The sequence below is a fragment of the Lithobates pipiens genome, unplaced genomic scaffold (genome assembly GCF_037356315.1).
Source record: "Lithobates pipiens isolate NorthernLeopardFrog02 unplaced genomic scaffold, aLitPip1_a1.2 Scaffold_19, whole genome shotgun sequence".
Classification (NCBI taxonomy): Eukaryota; Metazoa; Chordata; class Amphibia; order Anura; family Ranidae; genus Lithobates; species Lithobates pipiens.
Window position 1 is genome coordinate 90518578 of NW_027507764.1, and position 20664 is coordinate 90539241.

At 41.4% G+C, this 20664-nt stretch overlaps 1 protein-coding gene across 2 annotated transcripts; it reads right to left on the bottom strand.

Annotated features, from left to right (window-relative positions):
- Nucleotides 1–358: 358 nt before the first annotated feature.
- ZNF438 (zinc finger protein 438) lies at nt 359–19471 on the bottom strand. Of its 2 annotated transcripts, none has more exons than XM_077491063.1 (3): nt 19379–19471; nt 8458–10183; nt 359–1449 (listed from the first exon to the last, which is right to left on the bottom strand). In XM_077491063.1, the coding sequence occupies exons 1-3, from the start codon at nt 19407–19409 to the stop codon at nt 876–878; spliced, it is 2331 nt and encodes a 776-aa protein (XP_077347189.1). In that variant the 5' UTR covers nt 19410–19471; the 3' UTR covers nt 359–875. The 2 variants fall into 2 exon arrangements, with proteins under 2 accessions (XP_077347189.1, XP_077347190.1); XM_077491064.1 differs by lacking the exon at nt 19379–19471 and adding an exon at nt 18920–19191.
- Nucleotides 19472–20664: the final 1193 nt, after the last annotated feature.

The following is a 20664-nucleotide window of genomic DNA, read 5'->3' on the forward strand; positions in this document are numbered from 1 at the left end:
CATGACGTACTTCAAAGAAAAGGATTTTACAGGTAAGCTGTTATAAAAAAAATCCTATTATTTACACCATTTATTTTACCGGATGTATAAATGTAAGAGGGAACCTTAGCTTAAAACTTTGTGCTGTAATATGTAAGTGCTTTAACAAAAGAATAGTAGAAAATATGGAAACTGACTACTGCTTACTATACCAAAGTCAACTATGGATAGACCTGTCTATAGAGACACGCAGCTTAGGAGTGCCTCATCAAAAAAAAATTCTCTACTGGAACCAGAAGAAACTGAAAATCATCACATAGACGCACATATAATAAACTGTTTCACATTTTTTGGAGGACTGAATAACAACTATGACAAGTTATTTTGACTGTTTATCCATAACCTCTTACTGCCATATTTTAGCAGTAGATACAGAAGTAATTGGTCTGAGGAAATTCTACAGAAAACAAACAAACACATAGCCAGGCTGAGGGGGACAGACTGTGTAGTGGATTATATCAGCAAGTGAGAGGCAACACCCATAGTTATCAGGCTTGTACAGCCACCAGATAGAAACAGACCACCAGCCTGTGGAACTACAGATAACAGGTCAGCCTTGCATGTCTCTGGAACTAAGAGGTTAGAAATCAGTTTTGCAGCTGATCTATTGTGGCACCAGACTTCCTATGAAACCAATTTCCAGAATGTATATAAAAAGCCATAAAAAGTTAATTTTGCCTTTACTAATGCAAACTGTTCAAATGAACAAATTAAAGCTGAAACCGATAACAAAAAAAAAAAAAAAAAAAAAGTCTCACAGTTCAAAACCAAGTTGGAATTCAGGATTCATAGTGCATGTGCAGCTTTCCACAAACAAAAGCAAAATTACTTAAAGACTATTTGGAATCATTTTTGGCACAAGAACTAAAAATTGTCCAAAGTAAAAAGGGATCATCACAGTTGTGCTTTGTCTCCCAATGTTCAAAAAGCTTATTTTGCATTTCAAATACTTGTTTACACAACAGGCAGTTAAAAACATTTCCACAGTGAAATGTAATTTCAGTGCAAGATCCAGATGGAAGGTCTTCAGTCTGTCCTTCCACTGATGGAGCGATCTCAGTTTCCTTACATTCACTGAGAGTAGAGTCTGAAACACATACATGTCTCCTCAGTCTGCTGGAACCAAAAATCTCCTCATCACATTTAGAGCACTTGACCACATTCCGCCTCTCGCTCAACAACTTCCAGTGATGAGTTGCATGTTTGACCACCTCCTCCTGAGCACCTTGTCTATTCTCTAAGACGCCATCTGTTAATATTTCTTTAAATTCATCTCCATGTGCACAAAACATATGGAGTTTCATGTCTGAAAATGTAGGGGTGATGAAATGACAACGTCCACATTTTATCTGCAGTTGAATCTCATCTGCTTGTCCATGAAGAACATCATCTTCAGTCGGATTCCTGTCCCTGCAGATATAAAAGACACAAATTATTGCAGCTCTGTATTGATTAAAACATTACATTTATTTTCTTGATACAAGCAGTGCAAGAATCTTGGTTTGTCACAAGCTATTTACAATTACTGAATATCAGAGCTCTGGTTTGGGGGGGGGGGGGGGTTCTCATCAGTGCCCATGTGCTTACAAGGAGTGTGCTGATAGCAGGAGATGGAGTGATTAAAAATTAGCCAATCTGCATTCTGCTTCTCCTTCACTGTCCAGTCACAGGCTGTGGGAGGGACAAAACTTAAGTTTTATCAGGTAACCACAGTATACAAAAATATTGTATACTTGGCAGTATATTACAGAACACAGGTCCCTCTGCTCTGTTCATATGATCCACTCTATTGCTTGCTAATAAACCAAGGCATGCTGGTAGAGGGAGGGATTATACTGGGTTGTCCTTACAGATTTTGCTATGCCAGTGTCCATTCTCCTGAAGGAGCATAATTAATGTGTCAGAATACCTGTGTCCTGTAATGTGCTCCAAGAAAACTATTTTCAAGGTAGAAAAAAAAATCATATTTACTTTGTTGTAGCTTAGGGGACACAGGCTTGAATTCTGAAACATAGGAATCTACAAAAGCAGTACAATTGAGGGGTGAGCAACAGAAAGGCTAATGGACCCACAAAAAAGGTAAAAACAAAACAATTATCAAGGGTGACTCAAGGAAGCCTACAGCGTTGCATGAAGAACATTACGACCAAAGCCAGCATCATCAGCCAAGGCATGAACATCCACTTGGTGTAAAAATTTAATGAAATAAAGTAGGTGCGGGCAGAAGACCAGATGTTGTTTATGAAAATTTGAGAAACAAAATGCCAGCTGCTGAAAAGGCCATGAAGCACTAACTAATCTAGTGCTACTGGAGTGTGCATGGTTAGCAAAAGTGGGCTATAGTTCTTGCCACTGACACCAAAAATGAGGCACTATTCCTCCCATCGATACCAATGATGGGAATCTATTCCTTCCACTGAAACCAACGATGGGGCACTATTCCTCCCACTGACACAAATTATGGGGTATTAGATCTCTGGGACATTTTCTTCTCCCACTGGCCACAGTCTGGCCCTGTCTAAAGTTTTATGGACAGTAAACTGGCCCTTTGCCAGATTTGGAGACCCCTGGTTTAGGGAATGGTAAACAGATTTGAGTAGAAACACAAATCGCTGCATTTCCAGGACAATAGTTTTTTTTTTTTTTTTTTTTTTTTTTTCAGGACAATAGTTTTGACCCCTTGAGAAAAGAGCTGCATTATAGCAGCAAGAAGATCTGACCAGAGCACTTTTTGCGATTGATTCCGCACTGCGTCGCTTTAACTGACAATTGCGCGGTCGTGCGGCATTGTACCCAAACAAAATTGACATTCATTTTTTCCCCCCACAAATAGAGCTTTCTTTTGGTGGCATTTGATCCCCTGTGCGGCTTTTATTTTTTGTGCTATAAACAAAAGCATACAGACAATTTTGAAATAAAACATGCATTTTGTTTTACTATAATAAATATCCCCAAAAATCTATAAAAAAAAAATTTTTTATCGCAATAAGCATATATTGATTGGTTTGCGCAAAAGTTATAGCATCTACAAAATAGGGGATAGATTTATAGCATTTGTATTATTTTTTTTTACTAGTAATGGTGGCGATCTGTGATTTTTATCGTGACTGGGACATTATGGTGGACACATCGGACAATTTTGAGACACATTTTTGGGACTATTGGCATTAATACAGTAATCAATGTTATACAAATGCATTGATTACTGTAAAAATTTCACTGGCAGTGAAGGGGCGATCGAGGGATTAACTGTGTTCCCTGAGAGGTGATTCTAACTGAAGGGGGAGGTGACTGACTAGAGGAAGTGACGGATCGCGGTTCCTAGCTAATAGGAACACATGATCTGTCATTCCTTTTAGAACAGGGAAGTATGTGTTTACATACACTCATCCCTGTTCTGTGTCTCCTGCTCACGATAGCTCGTGGCCAGCAATCATTGGCACAGCCCTGCTGTGCTTCAGGCGTGCGCTTGCTATACCGACCCCACGAGACGACATACAACTACGACGGCTCGCGCAGGGGAGCCAACCTGCCACAGTAGAACTGCGGCGATTGGTCGGGAAGTGGTTAAGAAAATGAGTGCTGATCGACAGCAACTGAAGAATCTTGTACATAAAGTCTCAATAAAAAGTAAAGGATTTGTTTCTCTTAGGTCAAAAGAGAAGATGCCGGTTCTCCTAGCAAAATAGTTGAAGGGGTTATACTAGGCAGCCCTTAACAGCTTTTATTTAGACATCGTCCAGTCTCCTGAAGGTAGCAGCATAGCCCTAGGTTTTTCAGAATGCTGTGCTGTGTACTGTAATGTATGATTATAAAAATCTGATTCACTGCCCTGACAGAACTTAAACATCTTAAGATTGGATGAACAGAACTACAAAACCTTCAACAGTCAAAGAATCTACCACAATTGATCTGGGTATTTAGAAGTCTGACTGGAGTTCAGCTTTCTTTGAAAGCTACTCTATTTTTAATCTTGTTTAGCAAAAGCTGGTTAGTTTAACTAGAGCAAGAACTTTCAAATAATTCCATCAATTGTATGTATCTAATCTATCTATATACACTTTACCAAAATATGGCTATTCTACCCAGCTTCAAATAATTTTTTACCAATATATAGGTCCATTTGACAAATACTCTCATTACTGTATGGTAAAGTGGGGTGGAACTCAAAAAGTGAAGATCTGTTTTGTTATAAGGCTTTTTTATACAGGTTAATTGTGTCTAAGCAGTGACCTAAAAAAACAAAACAAAAAAATGTATATTTTCTCTTAAAATCAAAACTGTATATTTGGAGTGTAATATTAACCAGTTAACAACTGGCCCATAGCCGAATGACGGCTACAGGATGGTTGCTTAACTCTGGGAGGGCGTACTATGACGTCCTCACAGAATGACGCACACTTGAGAACATTGCGGCTGTTTACCACGTGATCACTCCAGTGGTCAAGTGGTTAAGACACTGCTAGTCCCAGGAAGTTTGGGGATGTCACTACTGTGCTACTTACCGATTTTCATACTGGAGGCTCTGAAAAAGAAGCAAAGCCTTGCTCCTTTATCAAAATGCCTACTCTATACAGAGACTCTGTGTGGAACAAGACTGGTAAGTCAGTAATGTAATAGGGCTGCAACTAACGATTATTTTCGTAATCGATTAGTTGGCCGAATATTGTTTCGATTAATCGGTTAATAACCTTAAAAAAAAGGTGTGGTGTCTAATTTAGTTAATATGTAAAGTTTAAAAAAAGGCAATTTATTCTTAAATATCTCTATATGCAGTGGTAAATATAAATAACCAACTATATGGTTAGGGAGCAAAATATCGAATCCACTCTGAGAACAGACAGAAGAGATATACTGTATATATTAGAGGGGATATATACTGTATATACTATTAGAGGAGATATACTGTATATACTATTATAGGCTATATACTATTAGAGGAGAGATATAATGTATATACTAGAGAGATATACTGTATATATTAGAAGAGATGTACTGTATATACTATTATAGGCTATATACTATTAGAGGGGATATACTGTATATACTATTAGAGGAGATATACTGTATATACTATTAGAGGACATATACTGTATATACTATTAGAGGAGAGATATACTATTAAAGGGTCAATCTGGTAAATATCATCAGACTCATTAACTTTAACCCCATTTTGTTATTGGCCGATTAATTGATTATGAAAATATTAATCGATTAATTTAATAATCGATTAGTTGACGATTAATCGTTTAGTTGTTTCAGCCCTATAATGTAGAAAAGCTCAATTGTAGGGAGCTGACAGACAATACTAATTTGCCCTTTGTCTGCCTTTTTTTTGGCCACAGCTTCCAGAGTTCAGTTAATCTTTGACATTTTAAAAGACTTTGTTTATGTAGTTTGAAATTATGTATACACAGGGACAGTCATTTTTTCTCATGAATAATGTTCACATGATTGCAAATTAGCAGTTGCTTTCCAATCACTAGAGTAAAATCCAGAGCTCTAACAGGCAGTATGTTCAGAGAACTAGGATTTCACCTAGGTGCACATTCCTAGTTAACAGTTCGAATATTTTTCTACAGTACCAGGACCCATGCCTAATGAATACAAAATATAAACCATTATACTCACAAAAGGAGAAATAACAGACATAACATTAAACAAACTGGTTAGCTTTTAGCATCAGGCCTCTAGTAGCAGTTTTATGTTACGCCGTATTATTTTTCTAAGTATAATGGTTTATATTTTCTATAAGTTAAAAAGTTCTACAGTAATGCACTAGGTTGGTACACCTTTTTAGGTTTGATTATAGCCAGGGGTTTTTCCCCAGATTCAGGAGGGTAGCAAGGCTCCAGTGCACACATTGGTGGTTTGAGTTGGTGGATACCTAGTGTTCTATTTTGGGTTGTTTGAGAAGGGATATCTGTCCATTTGGGCTCCTTGACAATTGGACTGCCAGGAAGACTGCAACACCTGTAGCATGGACTTTTCGCACATTTACCCACCAACACTCACGCACAATGCCCTTTGCATCTATAGAATCTACGCAACAGCCAACCTGCTAGAATTACTAACACAACTTGAAAACAAAGGATGTACAGCTCTAGGTGGGTCCTCAGATTACTGCCCATCCACAATACAGGGTGCAAGTCAGATTTGTGTCAATGATAATGCAAATGATAAAAATGGATGAATGCTCACCTCAAATCATGGCTAAAAATCAGTTTTCTTTACTTCCATCAGTTAAAAATAGGACATTGCAGGGTCCCTCCGCTGGCTTCTGCTCACCCAACAAATTAAATTCAAAATACAAACAACTTCTTACAAAGCCATCCGCATCTTGGCCCCCAGCTTACACCACTAAGCTGGTCTCAAAATACCAACCAAATAATTTTCTTAATTCCTCCCAAGACCTCTTCCTCTAGTACCCTTGTCCTCTCCTAACATGCTTCCCTCCAAGGCTTCTCCTGAGCCTACCCTCTCCTCTGGGACTCCTTAGCACAACCAGTCAGACTGACTTTCTCTTACTGTGTCCATTATTAGGCGATGTCTGAAAACGCTTCTCGTTAGAGAAGCATATGTTGCCTCCACCTAACAACCGTACATGTGTATTCTCCATCGACTTATCCTCCACAGTTCTTACCTTTTGTATCAATTAACCCTCCATTTAAGATTGTAAGCGCTAACTAGCTGAGCTCTCCGATTCCTCCTATATTAAATTGTATGCAAACTGTACTGTCCGCCCTCATGTTTGTAAAGCGCTGTGTATACTAATAATAATTCTAATCATCAATAACACAACACTATAGAAATAATTTAAGTATGTATAGCCAAAACTTTTTTCTTAAATGTTTGTTATATGTGTTAGTTTTAGTTTGAGTGTGGAGGAATTACAACCACTGTTAGGTGTTTCTGTTCTCTTGGGGAGATTTACCACATTTGATTTAGTGACCACCGTCACTGAAACAGAAAGTGATGGGAATTTTAGTTGTCACAGTACAGGAAGTGAGGGGAAATTGTGTAATGGGGACATCTGCTCAGGGACAATTGTTTAAGAGGGGAATTCCTCTCATCCTGTTCAGTCTTCACAACAGGAATTAAAATCTCAGTAACGAGACAGACATCAATAAACAAACTGACAGGTTTGAACCCTAATTTATCCAAAGAAATCAGAGCTTACATCTAAAATTAACAGCTGCAAGAATGCAGGCTCTTGATTGCAGAGGAGACATGCAATATCTCTTCTGCTATAAAATAAACCTACCTGCCTGGTTGCAGTCATTAGAATGTATACTAAGCGGTTCATGCGCAGCAGTTTATATTCTGCCACAGTGTCTGTGTACCAGGATGACTGAACTTCTGAGCATGCGCGGAAGTGGCTTTATCTTGCATCGACCAATCAAGATGGCTGAAGACCAGAACCTGGAAGAAGATGCCAGCTAGAGACTTCACAGGCACTGAACCATTAAAGCAGAGGTATGTTATTCTCATTTTAGTTCCCTTTTAAAGTGATACTAAACACACACTGTTTAATTTACATTGCCTCTTCTCTTTCTGTATGTGGATGATGGCACTGTAAATATTTTAATAAAATAAAAAAATATCCAAGTACTTTTTTCCAAATTGCTATTCAGCTGCCACATGACCCAGATCTCTCCCAGCCTGTCTACAGGGAAACATGAGCAGTAGGAGATTCTAGTACTCTGCTGCTGGTTCACATGTTTAAAAAAAATACTTTTTTTTAAACACAGTGTGGGTGGATTTCTGACAGTCACAGGCTGTCATGCCCCTCCAGCCTGTGTCTTAGAATAACCGGGAGGAGAAGCTTCCATCAATAAAGATGTAATATCCCACCCTCATTGTGTTTAGCTGGTTAGTGGGCGAGGAGGGAGGGAGGGAGTGGGCTGTCATTTAGCACTGTGTATATACCCACATGTGTGACTCTATAGTCACATGGGCTGCTCAGATGTGATGGGGAGGAAATGATCAGCATAGAAATTCACTGAAAACTGAGCATGTGCAGAAGCTGCCAACAGTGCTCTGCAAAATCCCCAACTGGATTGGGGACTTGGGCAGAAGGAGCAGACAGAAAAGCATGATCAACCAGGATTTTTGCAGAAAAATCTCATAGTGACTGAGTATGAGCAGCATGTAATACCATTTATTGATACGTTTTCTATTATGTGGGTTTAGTGATACTTTAAAAAAAAGTTTTGGTATACATACATTTTAACTACTAGTAACAAACATGACTATTTGCCAAGTTATTTGGGGATTTTCTGACTCCTTGCAAAACCATTACTGAACACATATCAGACACTGGAATCTTTCAACTCAAGTTTACATGAGCCTTTTATCGAGTTTTCAAGTTAGGGGTTTGAAGATTCAAAATTGAATGCATGTATGAAAAACACTTACCCATGTAATAGATTTGCTTCTTTTTTGTGGGTTTGACTTTTCCTCTCCACCTGTTTAGCAGATGACTCTGTGCTTATGATAACACGGTGAACTTCTTTGAGATGACCAAAATATACACGGATGTGTCCGAACACCTTAGCACAAAACTCACAACACATCAGCTTTTTCAGGCGGCTGTCACTGTGGTGGAGCTTCATATGCGTGCTCAGGCTGCCTGAATGCACATAGGCCTTGCGACATAAACGGCAATGGTAGGGTCTCTTGTTGCTGTGACTGTTTAGGTGGTCTTGCAGATGGTGTTTAAACTGAAAGCTATGATCACAGATGTGACATTTATAGAGCGGTTTTGCAGACAAGGAAGGGATTTTGCAGTTATTTTCAGCCACTGCCAGTGTGTCACTCTGCCTCCACCTATGTGTTCTAACACCTATCATCCGATTTTTAAGGGCAGATTCGCCTGTCTGAGATTGTAGAACAGAGGAAGAGCCGCTAAGTGATGCCAAGCCCTGAATGTCAACAAAAGGCTTTGGCATAATGCTCCTGTATTTCTTCACAATTGCATTCTTTTTATCACTGGCCTCAGCAGCCTGAGATCGGACCCTTTCCTTGCACATAATTAGCCTGTTTCCAAGCAGTCTCATTTTAGTCTGATACCACAGAATCTCACTTGAAGTTTTACGTTTTTTCCCTCTTTTCTTACTTGGCACACAATTCTGTTGGTTTAAATTGCCATCGGGTTTAGAGACTGGTTTGTATGGACTACCCATCATAGGCATTTGTGATATACTGACTGATGGAGAAGCCCTGACATCACTTGGCGATAACTGCATTCCACTCTGCACTACATTTGGCTGTGGTGACATGGAAGGGCCTGCTGGCTGTTTACAATTAGAAATAATCGATCTCTTGATTTTTGAGTAAGGCAAGATGGGCAGTTTTCCCTTTGGTACAGATGGAAGGAGATGAACTGGATTGCCAAAAACCACAGGAGAGAGAACTGCTGCAGGATTTGTTGAATCAGTCACTTTGGTATTTTTGCATTTCACTGGAGTCCCGCTGTCTTTTGGGTCAGCTTTACTTTCAAGGACAGCACTGAGCTTTGCAGGACTAGTTGCAGGTATAACTGAAGGAGCGGCTTTATCAATGCATGGCAAGTCTGAGTTAGTTACGTTAGAAACTTGTGTTCCACCACCTGGAAAAATGACGATTTCAGAGACAGCCCCTTCCGAAGTGGTCACAGAAGCAGGTATTGGTGCCGAGGCCTCTTCTTTAGGATCTGGTTTTATAATGCTCTCCTTATTGTCTTCAATTTTACCCACAGCAGATTTTTCGAATTTTGTTTTGTTTAGTACCCTTGACTTTTTGTACAATAACCTTCGGTTAGGCTGGTACCTTGGAATGGGCAATTTAAAATTTTCCTGCAAAGGTATGCCAGTAGTTTGAATGACTTGTCCTCCCATTGATGAAGAGACTTGTGGCAAAGCTACTAAGGAAAAAGTGCCATCTTGGCCAGTGACTTTCATCAAAGCATAGTTTTGAGTTTGCATAAGCAAAGGTTTAACATTAGAGGCAGTGATGTCCGCCACAGAGGGCAAGAAAGAAGTAGGGCAGGGGGCAACAACCTTTGGTGCAACTTTTGGGGCAATGGTCCTGAAATGGGTTTTGCTTTGTAGAGTTTTCTTGGATTGCATTGTCCCACTAAAGCCTGTGAAAAACGTAGATTCATCTGAAGAAAAACAAAAAGTATAACAAAGATTATTTTTAAAGGAAAGCTGTGAGCTCACCTTCTATTGTAAGGTGGCCCCAGGTACCTGCCTGTTAGCTCAGTTTATCTTCAGAGAACCTGAAGTTCTCAAAACCCCCAACACAAATACTTCCACCTACAGAGCTTTCTGGTTAATAGGGAATGGAGGGAAAAGCTACTTTCACACTGGGGCCATGCCGTTTTAGTGGCCGCTAGCAGGGCACTTTTAACCCCCGCCAGCTGCCCATGGGTTACAACCACCCGCTTTCGAAGCACTCCCCATGCATTCCAATGGGCAGGGGCAGTTTAGAAGGGCTGTATACAGCGTTCCCAAACCGCCCCGAAGATGATGCTTGCAGGACTTTTTGTAACGTCCCGCAAGAGTACCAACCCAGTGTGAAAGCACTCAGGCTTTCACACTGGGGTGGCAATGGGAGGGGGTTTTCAGGCGCTTTACAAATCGTTCTTTTTAGCACTTAAAAGCCTGAAAAACGCCTTCAGCGTGAAAGTAGCCTCATCATTTAATTTGTTCATAATTGCCTAATAAAGCGCTAGAGTTTTGGAGATCAGCAGAAGCTCTGAAGATAAACAGCAAGCATTTGGAAGTAAATTTTTAAGATAAATGCACACGATTTTGCATTAAAATAAAATGTGCATTTATTATTTTTCTTTTTTTTTTTTGCAGGAGCCTGAACATCATTGCACCTGCAATTAGTAGATGTCTTACTCTAGCATATTTTTCAAGTTTGAAGCACTTTGTTGTGCAATTCCTGGCAGTTATATAAAATGAAATACAGTGGCATTTGGAAGTAAATTTTTAAGATAAATGCACACGATTTTGCATTAAAATAAAATGTGCATTTATTATTTTTCTTTTTTTTTTTTGCAGGAGCCTGAACATCATTGCACCTGCAATTAGTAGATGTCTTACTCTAGCATATTTTTCAAGTTTGAAGCACTTTGTTGTGCAATTCCTGGCAGTTATATAAAATCTATATCTATAAAATCTATATCTATATACATAAAGAGGTGATCATAGCAATTAAACATTGTATGTTTCATATTCTCTTACAAACATTCAATTGGGGTAATTTATGTATTCACTATAGCGCTGGTGAAAAAATACTCCCAAAATCAAATTTACTATAGCTCCCAGAAAACAAAACGCCCAAACCTCTACTCTGCTAGAACCTGGAGTAGTACATATGGAAAAAATGTCTAGAGCATGATACGATTGCCTAAAAATGGTACGGAAATATGCGGTATATTGTTTAAAGATGCTTTTAAACTGAGAAAAAGTGATTTCTACACTGAAATATCTTTAAAAGTCTGCGGTATATTGTTTAAAGATGCTTTTAAACTGAGAAAAAGTGATTTCTACACTGAAATATCTTTAAAAGTCTGGGAAGAGATAAATTCACCATTTCTGTACAAATAGGTGCCAGCACAACTGAGCATGCTCAGAAGGCAAACTACTCTCATTTTAACTCCCATGGCTTTTTTACAGGGCCCTATAGTAAATACCAAAATTAGCGCTGGCCTAAAATGCACGCTATATACAGTGGGGCAAAAAATATTTAGTTAGCCACCAATTGTGCAGGTTTTCCCACTTAAAAAGATGAGAGAGGCCTGTAATTGTCATCATAAGTATACCTCACCTATGAGAGACAAAATGTGGAAACAAAGCCAGACAATCACATTGTCTGATTTGGAAAGAATTTATTTGCAAATTATGGTGGAAAATAAGTATTTTGTCAATATCAAAAGTTCATCTCAGTACTTTGTTATATATCCTTTGTTGGCAATGACAGAGGTCAGACGTTTTCTGTAAGTCTTCACAAGGTTGTCACACACTGTTGCTGGTATGTTGGCCTCCATGCAGATCTCCTCTAGGGCAGTGAGGTTTTGTGGCTGTCGCTGCGCAACCCAGACTTTCAACTCCCTCCAAAGGTTTTCTATGGGGTTGAGATCTGGAGACTGGCTAGGCCAATCCGGGACCTTGAAATGCTTCTTACGACGCCACCCCTTCGTTGCCCGGGCGGTGTGTTTGGGATCACTGTCATGCTGAAAGACCCAGCCACGTTTCATCTTTAATGCCCTTGCTGATGGGAGGAGGTTTGCACTCAAAATGTCACAATACATGGCCCCATTCATTCTTTCATGTACACGGATCAGTCTTCCTGTTCCCTTTGCAGAGAAACAGCCCCAAAGCACGATGTTGCCACCCCCATGCTTCACAGTAGGTATGGTGTTCTTTGGTTGCATTCTCTCTCCTCTAAACACGAATAGTTGTGTTTCTACCAACTTTGGTTTCATCTGAACATATGACATTCTCCCAATCCTCTTCTGGATCATCCAAATGCTCTCTAGCAAACCTCAGACGGGCCTGGACATGTACTGGCTTAAGCAGGGGGACACGTCTGGCACTGCAGGATCTGAGTCCCCGGCGGTGTAGTGTGTTACTGATGGTAGCCTTTGTTACGTTGGTCCCAGCGCTCTGCAGGTCATTCACTGGGTCCCCCCCTGTAGTTCTGGGATTTTTGCTCACCGTTCTTGTGATCATTTTGACCCCACGGGGTGAGATCTTGCGTGGAGACCCAAATTGAAGGAGATTATCAGTGGTCTTGTATGTCTTCCAATTTTCTAATTATTGCTCCCACAGTCGATTTCTTCACACCAAGCTGCTTGCCTATTGCAGATTCAGTCTTCCCAGCCTGGTGCAGGTCTACAATTTTGTTTCTGGTTTCGTTTGACGGCTCTTTGGTCTTCACCATAGTGGAGTTTGGAGTGTGACTGTTTGAGGTTTTGGACAGGTGTCTTTTATACTGATAACAAGTTCAAACAGGTGCAATTAATACAGGTAATGAGCAGAGGACAGAGGAGCCTCTTAAAGAAGATACAGGTATGTGAGAGCCAGAAATCTTGCTTGTTTGTAGGTGACCAAATACTTATTTTCCACCATAATTTGCAAATAAATTCTTTCAAAAATAAGACAGACAATGTGATGGTTGGGATTTGTTTACACATTTTGTCTCTCATAGTTGAGGTATACCTTTGATGACAATTACAGGTCTCTCTCATCTTTTTAAGTGGGAGAACTTGCACAATTGGTGGCTGACTAAAAATTTTTGCCCCACTGTAGTCCAATGCAAGTTTCAGCCATTGATTATAATGGTACAGTTGTAAGTTCCCCAAATAAATACTTTTAATGTTGAGATGAAATGAAATGTATCTTTTTCTGAAATACATTTTTCTTGCAACAATGTTGCCTCTTCATCTATTTTGTTTTTAAGAACGCTAGAATGTGGAATGTTTTGGTAAAATATATATTTGTCTCTGTCACTTTCACTTGTTACTCTCCATCTCACAAGAATCTTTACCCAAACTCTTTTCAAACCACAAATACCATTGCTGATGCAAATTTGAAATGAGTCACAATTTTGTGTGTTTAGTATTTCCAGCCCAAAAAATGTGATATGTACCAACATCAGAAATCCAAAAGTCATTAACAAAATTCAGAGGGCAACATCACTATTCTACACTCACCCACCAAGAATCAACAAATATCACAGAATAAATCAAGAAGCATAACTTCTGACTGATGTAATTCCACCACCTATAGGTATATGTCCAAAGAAATGCAGTATTTATGTGTAGGAGGGTTCCACCACCATTTCAAATCGTGTCATATGTTTTCCATGGGCAAGGACAATAATCAGCCTTAACATTTCCCCACCACTAATTGCATTTACTAAGCAAAAACTAAACAATTTCGAGATGGTTCAGCATGCTGACAGTAATCACCCATGCCAAGTCTTCAAAACACATGGCATATGCCAGAAACAGGTTGTTCAATGGCTCTCTGGCCTTCCACAGTACATCTGCATTGATTAACTCATTGCACCCCTGAGACTTAGGACTGTTTGACAGTCGAATCCCAAGCATGCCACTTCACATACAGTAGAAAAGTTGTCTGGCATCCCTATGTTAAACATAACTCCTGACTCAGGTCCTTCCATTAATTACGTCAAAATTTAGTATTCATGTGTAGGAGCGTACCATCACCTTTGCAAAGCGTGTCATATGTTTTCCATGGGTAAGGACAATAATCAGCCTTAACATTTCCCCACCACCACCACTAATTGCAGCCTCTTACCAAGCAAAAGCTAACCAATTTCGAGATGGTTCAGCATGCTGATAGTAATCACCCATAACCAGCCTTCAAAACATGGAAACCCAAGAAATTACATTAGAAATCAATTAATTATTAATTTGCACCAAATCTAGAGCTGTGTGTTTTTGGCCAGATATGGATGTGGTGTGATGTTGCACACACATTTTAATGTTGTATGCTGATAATGAATGACATATGCACTTAGTCAACAATTTGTGTGAAGCAGCCCTCAAAAACTTGTAATTTCCTCTTTTGTACCCTCCACATGCCCAACAACATACAGGTTTAATGTTTAGATTTTTGGTATCACTGATCCTGACCAGTCTTAGACATTTGTTAGTTTTAGGTTTAGCCTGCACAGATATATATGCAGAGGCATTCTTTCATTTGTAAAGGTGTGAGCACTTGCACTTGAGGCATACATGAAGAGACAGAAACAATTACACTCATGGATTTTTTTTTCTTTTACTTGATGGGTGTGTTAGCAATTCTATCTAGGTTATATAAAAGGCCTGCAGTTGTGGCAGTTTGGCCTGAATCTTTGTCTGCAGTGCATATATTGGTTTACAGATACATCTATGTTTTATTTTTTGGGGGAGAAGAGTGCGCATAAGGCCTGTCCCACACGCCACTAAGGCTGTGGTTTTGTGATCGCTTTATGTGTTTGCTGGTATTGTTTTGCGTTAGGGCCCTCAAATGTGTGTTTTTTTTTTGTGGGCAAGGTTTCTAAAATTGTGTCTGTCCATTCTGACCACGTGTTTGTTTGTGTGCCTCATGAAACTTATCTTGTTCTAGTTAGTCCTAATTCTCACGTTAGATTTACAACTGTTCATGTTAATCTAGTTTATGTAATGGCTTAGATGAAAATGAAGCTTCATGCTAATTCCAACCATAAGTGTGTGTTGATTTTGTTTGTGCATTGCCTTTTTTGAGTTTGTAATAATATTATCTGTTTTTTGCTTATAATCCTGCACTTTCTTGTTTAGGGTGAGCAGTTCTGATCCTCAAATGTTTGTCATGGTTATCAGCTTGACTGGTATCTCTGCTTTTATAATGTGATTTGTAAGGTGTCTACTTTTTAGTGTCCTACCCTTGTAGATTGTAAACTCTTTTGAGCAGGGCCCTTCTAACTAAATTGTCAAATGCTGGAGCGTAATTTCCATGCCTTTTATTTTTTGGCACAAGTATATTAATGTACCAAATGTTTATACTAATGTTGAAATAAAAAGATTCTTTTTTGCATGGTTTTACTTTTCCAGACTATAAATACATATTTTCTAAGTGCAAACTACTCATACCCCATCAAACCTTTAGTAACTCTAGTTACATAACCAGATAATTTTTTTATGCAAGTCCTTAAGTATAAAGTGTAATGGGAGGGGGGGGGGGTACAAGACCTGGAAATGCATCATCATGAAAACTGAAAGGGCATGCACACACCCCCAGGAAGTGTACTGCTGCTCAGCCTCTAACATGGTTGACCCAATTCTTTCACAAGCATAGAGGCTGCTGATATGCAAGGTAAGTGTGGGCGGTGTCTTGTTCTCTGGGTTGGGGGGATATGCTAGTTAGCGTTGTTTATTGGGGGGGGGGGGGGTGTAGTGATCCTTTGCACACATTCACTTCCTGGGCATGCACACACGTCACTGCCTCTTTCTCTGCACATTAGACTTCCTGCGTTTGTACATGTTCCTGTAAATACACTATGTATATATGGTCTAAGCTTGTTTTTAAAGGAGCAACTGGCGCAGAGGATGAAAATATGCAGCCTCTCAGTAGCCGGGCCTTGGCACAGAGTGGATGCATATTTGCATATAATAGTGCCAACAGCCCCGCCTCTCAGAATGGCAAACCCCTTAAAGGATGCTAAACCACTTCAGCCCCGGAAGATTTTACCCCCTTCCTGACCGGAGCACTTTTTACAATTTGGCACTGCGTCGCTTTAACTGCCAATTGAGCAGTCATGCAAGGCTGTACCCAAACTAAATTTGCGTCGTTTTTTACCCACAAATAGAGCTTTCTTTTGGTGGTATTTCATCACCCCAGAGGTTTATATTTTTTGCGCTATAAACAAAAAAAAAAATAAAAAAAAGGAGCGACAACTTTGGAAGAAAAAGTAATATTTTTTACTTTTTGCTATAATAAAGATCCCAAAAATGTTTTAAAAAAAAACAAATTTCTTCATCAGTTTAGGTCAATATATATTCATTTACATATTTTTTGGTAATACACGTATATTGATTGGTTTGTGCAAAAGTTATAGCATCTACAAACTATTTTGTAAGATTTATGACATTATTTTAATTTTTCTTTTTACTAGTAATGGCCGTGATCCGTGGACAGATTGGACACTTGACCCATTTTTGGGACCACTCACATTTTTACAGCCATCAGTGCGATAAAAATGCACCGATTACAGTGTAAATGTTACTGGTGGGGAAGGGGTTGACACTAGGGGGAGATCAAGGGGTTAACTGTGTTCCCTAGTTAGTGTTTCTAACTGTATGGGGGTAGGACTGACTGGGGGTGGAGACATATCGCTGTTCCTACTTAGTAATTTTTTTGGGGGGCAGATACCCCCTTTTAGAGGCATCCAGCTCCCACTTCCTCCCGGGTCTCTGTGGCACCGGAAGGGAGATCACCTCTTCCACCTCCTACCCTGCAATCTCCTGGGACACGTCACAGGTCCCAGAATATTGCCCGGCCATTCACAGCCAGGCACACGCTGTGCATACATGAGCCCCGCTGTGAAGCCACAGTTAGGTGCCCACAGTAAGAATGCCAGCTCCTCGTTGAGGAAGAAGAGAGGAGCGGGGCTTCGTATGCATCGCTGGACAGGCGAGTGTCCGACTATTAAAAGTCAGCAGGTACACTTTTTGTAGAGAATTATCAGAACCCTGAGTCTCTGCTGAAGAGCAGTGCATGTTGTCTGCAGGTTGGGAACAGGTAAGCATTCCTGACCCACACAGGACCGACCCTAGGCTTCCTTCTCCCAATGCACACAGGAGTGACCCTAGGCTTCCTTCTCCCAATGCACACAGGAGTGACCCTAGGCTTCCTTCTCCCAATGCACACAGGAGTGACCCTAGGCTTCCTTCTCCCAATGCACACAGGAGTGACCCTAGGCTTCCTTCTCCCAATGCACACAGGAGTGACCCTAGGCTTCCTTCTCCCAATGCACACAGGAGTGACCCTAGGCTTCCTTCTCCCAATGCACACAGGAGTGACCCTAGGCTTCCTTCTCCCAATGCACACAGGAGTGACCCTAGGCTTCCTTCTCCCAATGCACACAGGAGTGACCCTAGGTTTCCTTCTCCCAATGCACACAGGAGTGACCCTAGGTTTCCTTCTCCCAATACACACAAGTGACCCTAGCCACGTCCTGCCTGCCGGCCGTCATATGACGCCCTTGACTTTGTGCGGGTATATCTGAATGATGCCTGCAGCTACAGGCATCATTCAGATATCAGCTTTTTCAGCTGGCGATTTTCTACACCATGGGAACAATCATAGCGGCTATTCCACCACTTAATCATTCTTAAGGGTGGCAAAAGGGGGTGTCCCCCCCTCCCGCTACCCTTCGGTGCTTCTACTGACGCAGCACTTCCATCGCGGAGTCAGCGCGGAGTCGGAGAACAGATCTGCCAGCCCCAGATGTTTACCATAGAGATTTCTGGCAGATCAGATGGTTGCCGGAGTCTCTATGATCGTTCGAGGCTGGGCGTGATGTTATGACATCATGCTCAGCCTCTGCATTCAAACAATACCATCCCTCCAGCCCCCCCCCCCCCCCCCCGCTGGGATGCCTATACCATTTTTTGGGGGGGGTTTTTTCAGGCTTCCCAGCCTAGAGGTAAAACATGGGGTCTTATTGACCCCATATCTCACTGTAAAGAGGACCGATGATGTCATATTCCATGGGATGTTTAGATTCCTTTTAATAGGAATAAAAGTTTTAAAAACGCGTCAAACTAAAAAAAAAAAAAGTTAGACAGTAAAAAAAAGGTTTAAATAAAATGTAAAGCGTCCCTAAAAACATGTAACCAGTAAAAAAAAAAAAAAAAGAAAAAAAAAAGTGTCGCCTATGGGGATTTTTAAGTACTGAAGTTTGGCGCCATTCCATGAGCATGTGCAATCTAAGGTATCTATTTACTCATTGAAACATCATCTTTCACATTAGGCAAAAAAATTGGGCCAACTTTACTTTCTTTTTTAAAGCACAAAACTATTTCCCCCCCCCTCCCCCAAAAAAAGCGTTTGAAAAGTTGCTGTGTAAATACTGTGCGAGATAATAATAATTCTGTGCGAGATAATAATAATTCTGTGCGAGATAATAATAATTCTGTGCAACGACCGCCATTGTATTCTCTAGGGTCTTTGCTACACTAACATAAAATGTTTGGAGGGTTCTACGTAATTTTATAGCAAAAAATAAGATATTTACATAGGAGAGAGGTGTCAGAATTGGCCTGGGTGGGAAGTAGCTAGGCTTCCTTCTTCTAACACACACAGGAGTGACAGATATACACAGACACAGCAAGTACCTGGAGATAAGGCTTCCCTCACACACAAGACAGTCTGCCTTCTCTGTGCAGGGGCACCGTGCCTAGCACACAGGTCATGGCTCTGCCAGCCTGTCTGTGCCCCACACAGGTGAGGAGGAGCCCGGGCTCAGCTCTGTCACCTTCCTCTCTCTCCTCCTTCCGCCTCGCACCACTTCCCAGGGCAACCTTCCACGCCGGCCCCGCCCACTCCCGGCCGTCTGTGCATGAGGGAGGGGGCGCCAGAAGATGACGTCACCAGCACCAGGAAAGCCTCCACTCTGCAGCAGTCACTCGGAAGTTCTGCCTGTTTGTTTTTATTATTGTATTTAAAGCACATTCCACCTTTGCTGGGGTTTGTGTTTTTCAAAAGAAAGACGTGGCAGCAACGTGCACATGAAGCAGGCAGAGTGTTCATGGAGCAGACATAGGCAGCTGCTGTACAGACACACAGAAACTTACTTTTTATTAGCTGTCCTCCCCATCTCCTCATGGCTCCCTGTGCAATGGCTGTCCCTGTGCTGTTGCAGGCAGTCTGTGTACAGTGCTCAGTATAGATAGAACTACAGTGAGGTGAATGAGGGGAGGGGACTACATTTCCCACAATGCTGTGCTTTCCCCCTGAACACACTTCCCTGTGCTGACTCTCAGCTCCCCTTCCCCATATTTACTAATATTTTCATTGGTAGTAACACGCTTTGGCAAAACTCAGCGAGCTGGAGGTTGCATTTAAAGCGGAGGTCCACCCTAAAATGGACCTCCGCTCATCGGAATCCCCCCCCCCTCCGGCGCCACAATTGGCACCTTTCAGGGGGGAGGGGGGTGCAGTTACCTGGATAATCCAGGTAACTGCACCCACTTCCGGGATAGCTGTCTGCGGAAAGGGGCGTAGATTACGCCCCTTTCCGCAACTGCCCGCCCCTTTGCGCAAGTGCCCCCGCTGCCTGCTGGGAAACACACAGTTCCCAGAGGCAGCGGGGACCGTCCGGATTGCGCCGCGCTGCTCGCGCATGCGCAGTAGGGAACCGGGAAATGAAGCCGAAAGGCTCCATTTCCTGATTCCCATACCCAAGATGGCGGCGGCAGGACCCGACAGACGACCTAGCGATCGGCTTCGGATGCCGACATCGCGGGCGCGCTGGACAGGTAAGTGTCACTATTTTAAAAGTCAGCAGCTGCAGTATTTGTAGCTGCTGTCTTTTAAAAAAAAAAAAAAAACCCGGAGTCCCGGTGGACTCCCACTTTAAAGTGGCTGTAAACCCACTTTGAAAAAAAACAAAAAACAATGACTGCAAGACAATGGCAAAAATGACATAACAATGGCATAATGACCTAGTGTGCAGAGCCTCACCTGTGATCAAAGCCCTCACTGCCGTGCCCGTACAAAGCACCGGCTGGTGACATCACTCCCAGGAGTTACTTCCAAGTATCGCTGCTCCGGCGCTGTGATTGGCCAGAGCTGCAATGAAGTCACTCCTTTGCATGCGCGCGGGAGCCGTGCCGTTGCTTCAGTGCGCATGTGCCGATGATGTTGGCACATGCAAATACAGGGGATATCTCCTAAACCGTGCAGGTTTAGGAGATATCCTGGGTAGCTACAGGTAAGCCTTATTATAGGCTACTTACCTGTAGCAAAAAGTGGTCTGTAGGGGTTTAAAGCCACTTTAACCCATGAATACGGCTGGAAGGCTGGAGGACTGACAGAGTCACAACAGTTTGTGCAGCGCTTCACAAAATAACCCAGATAG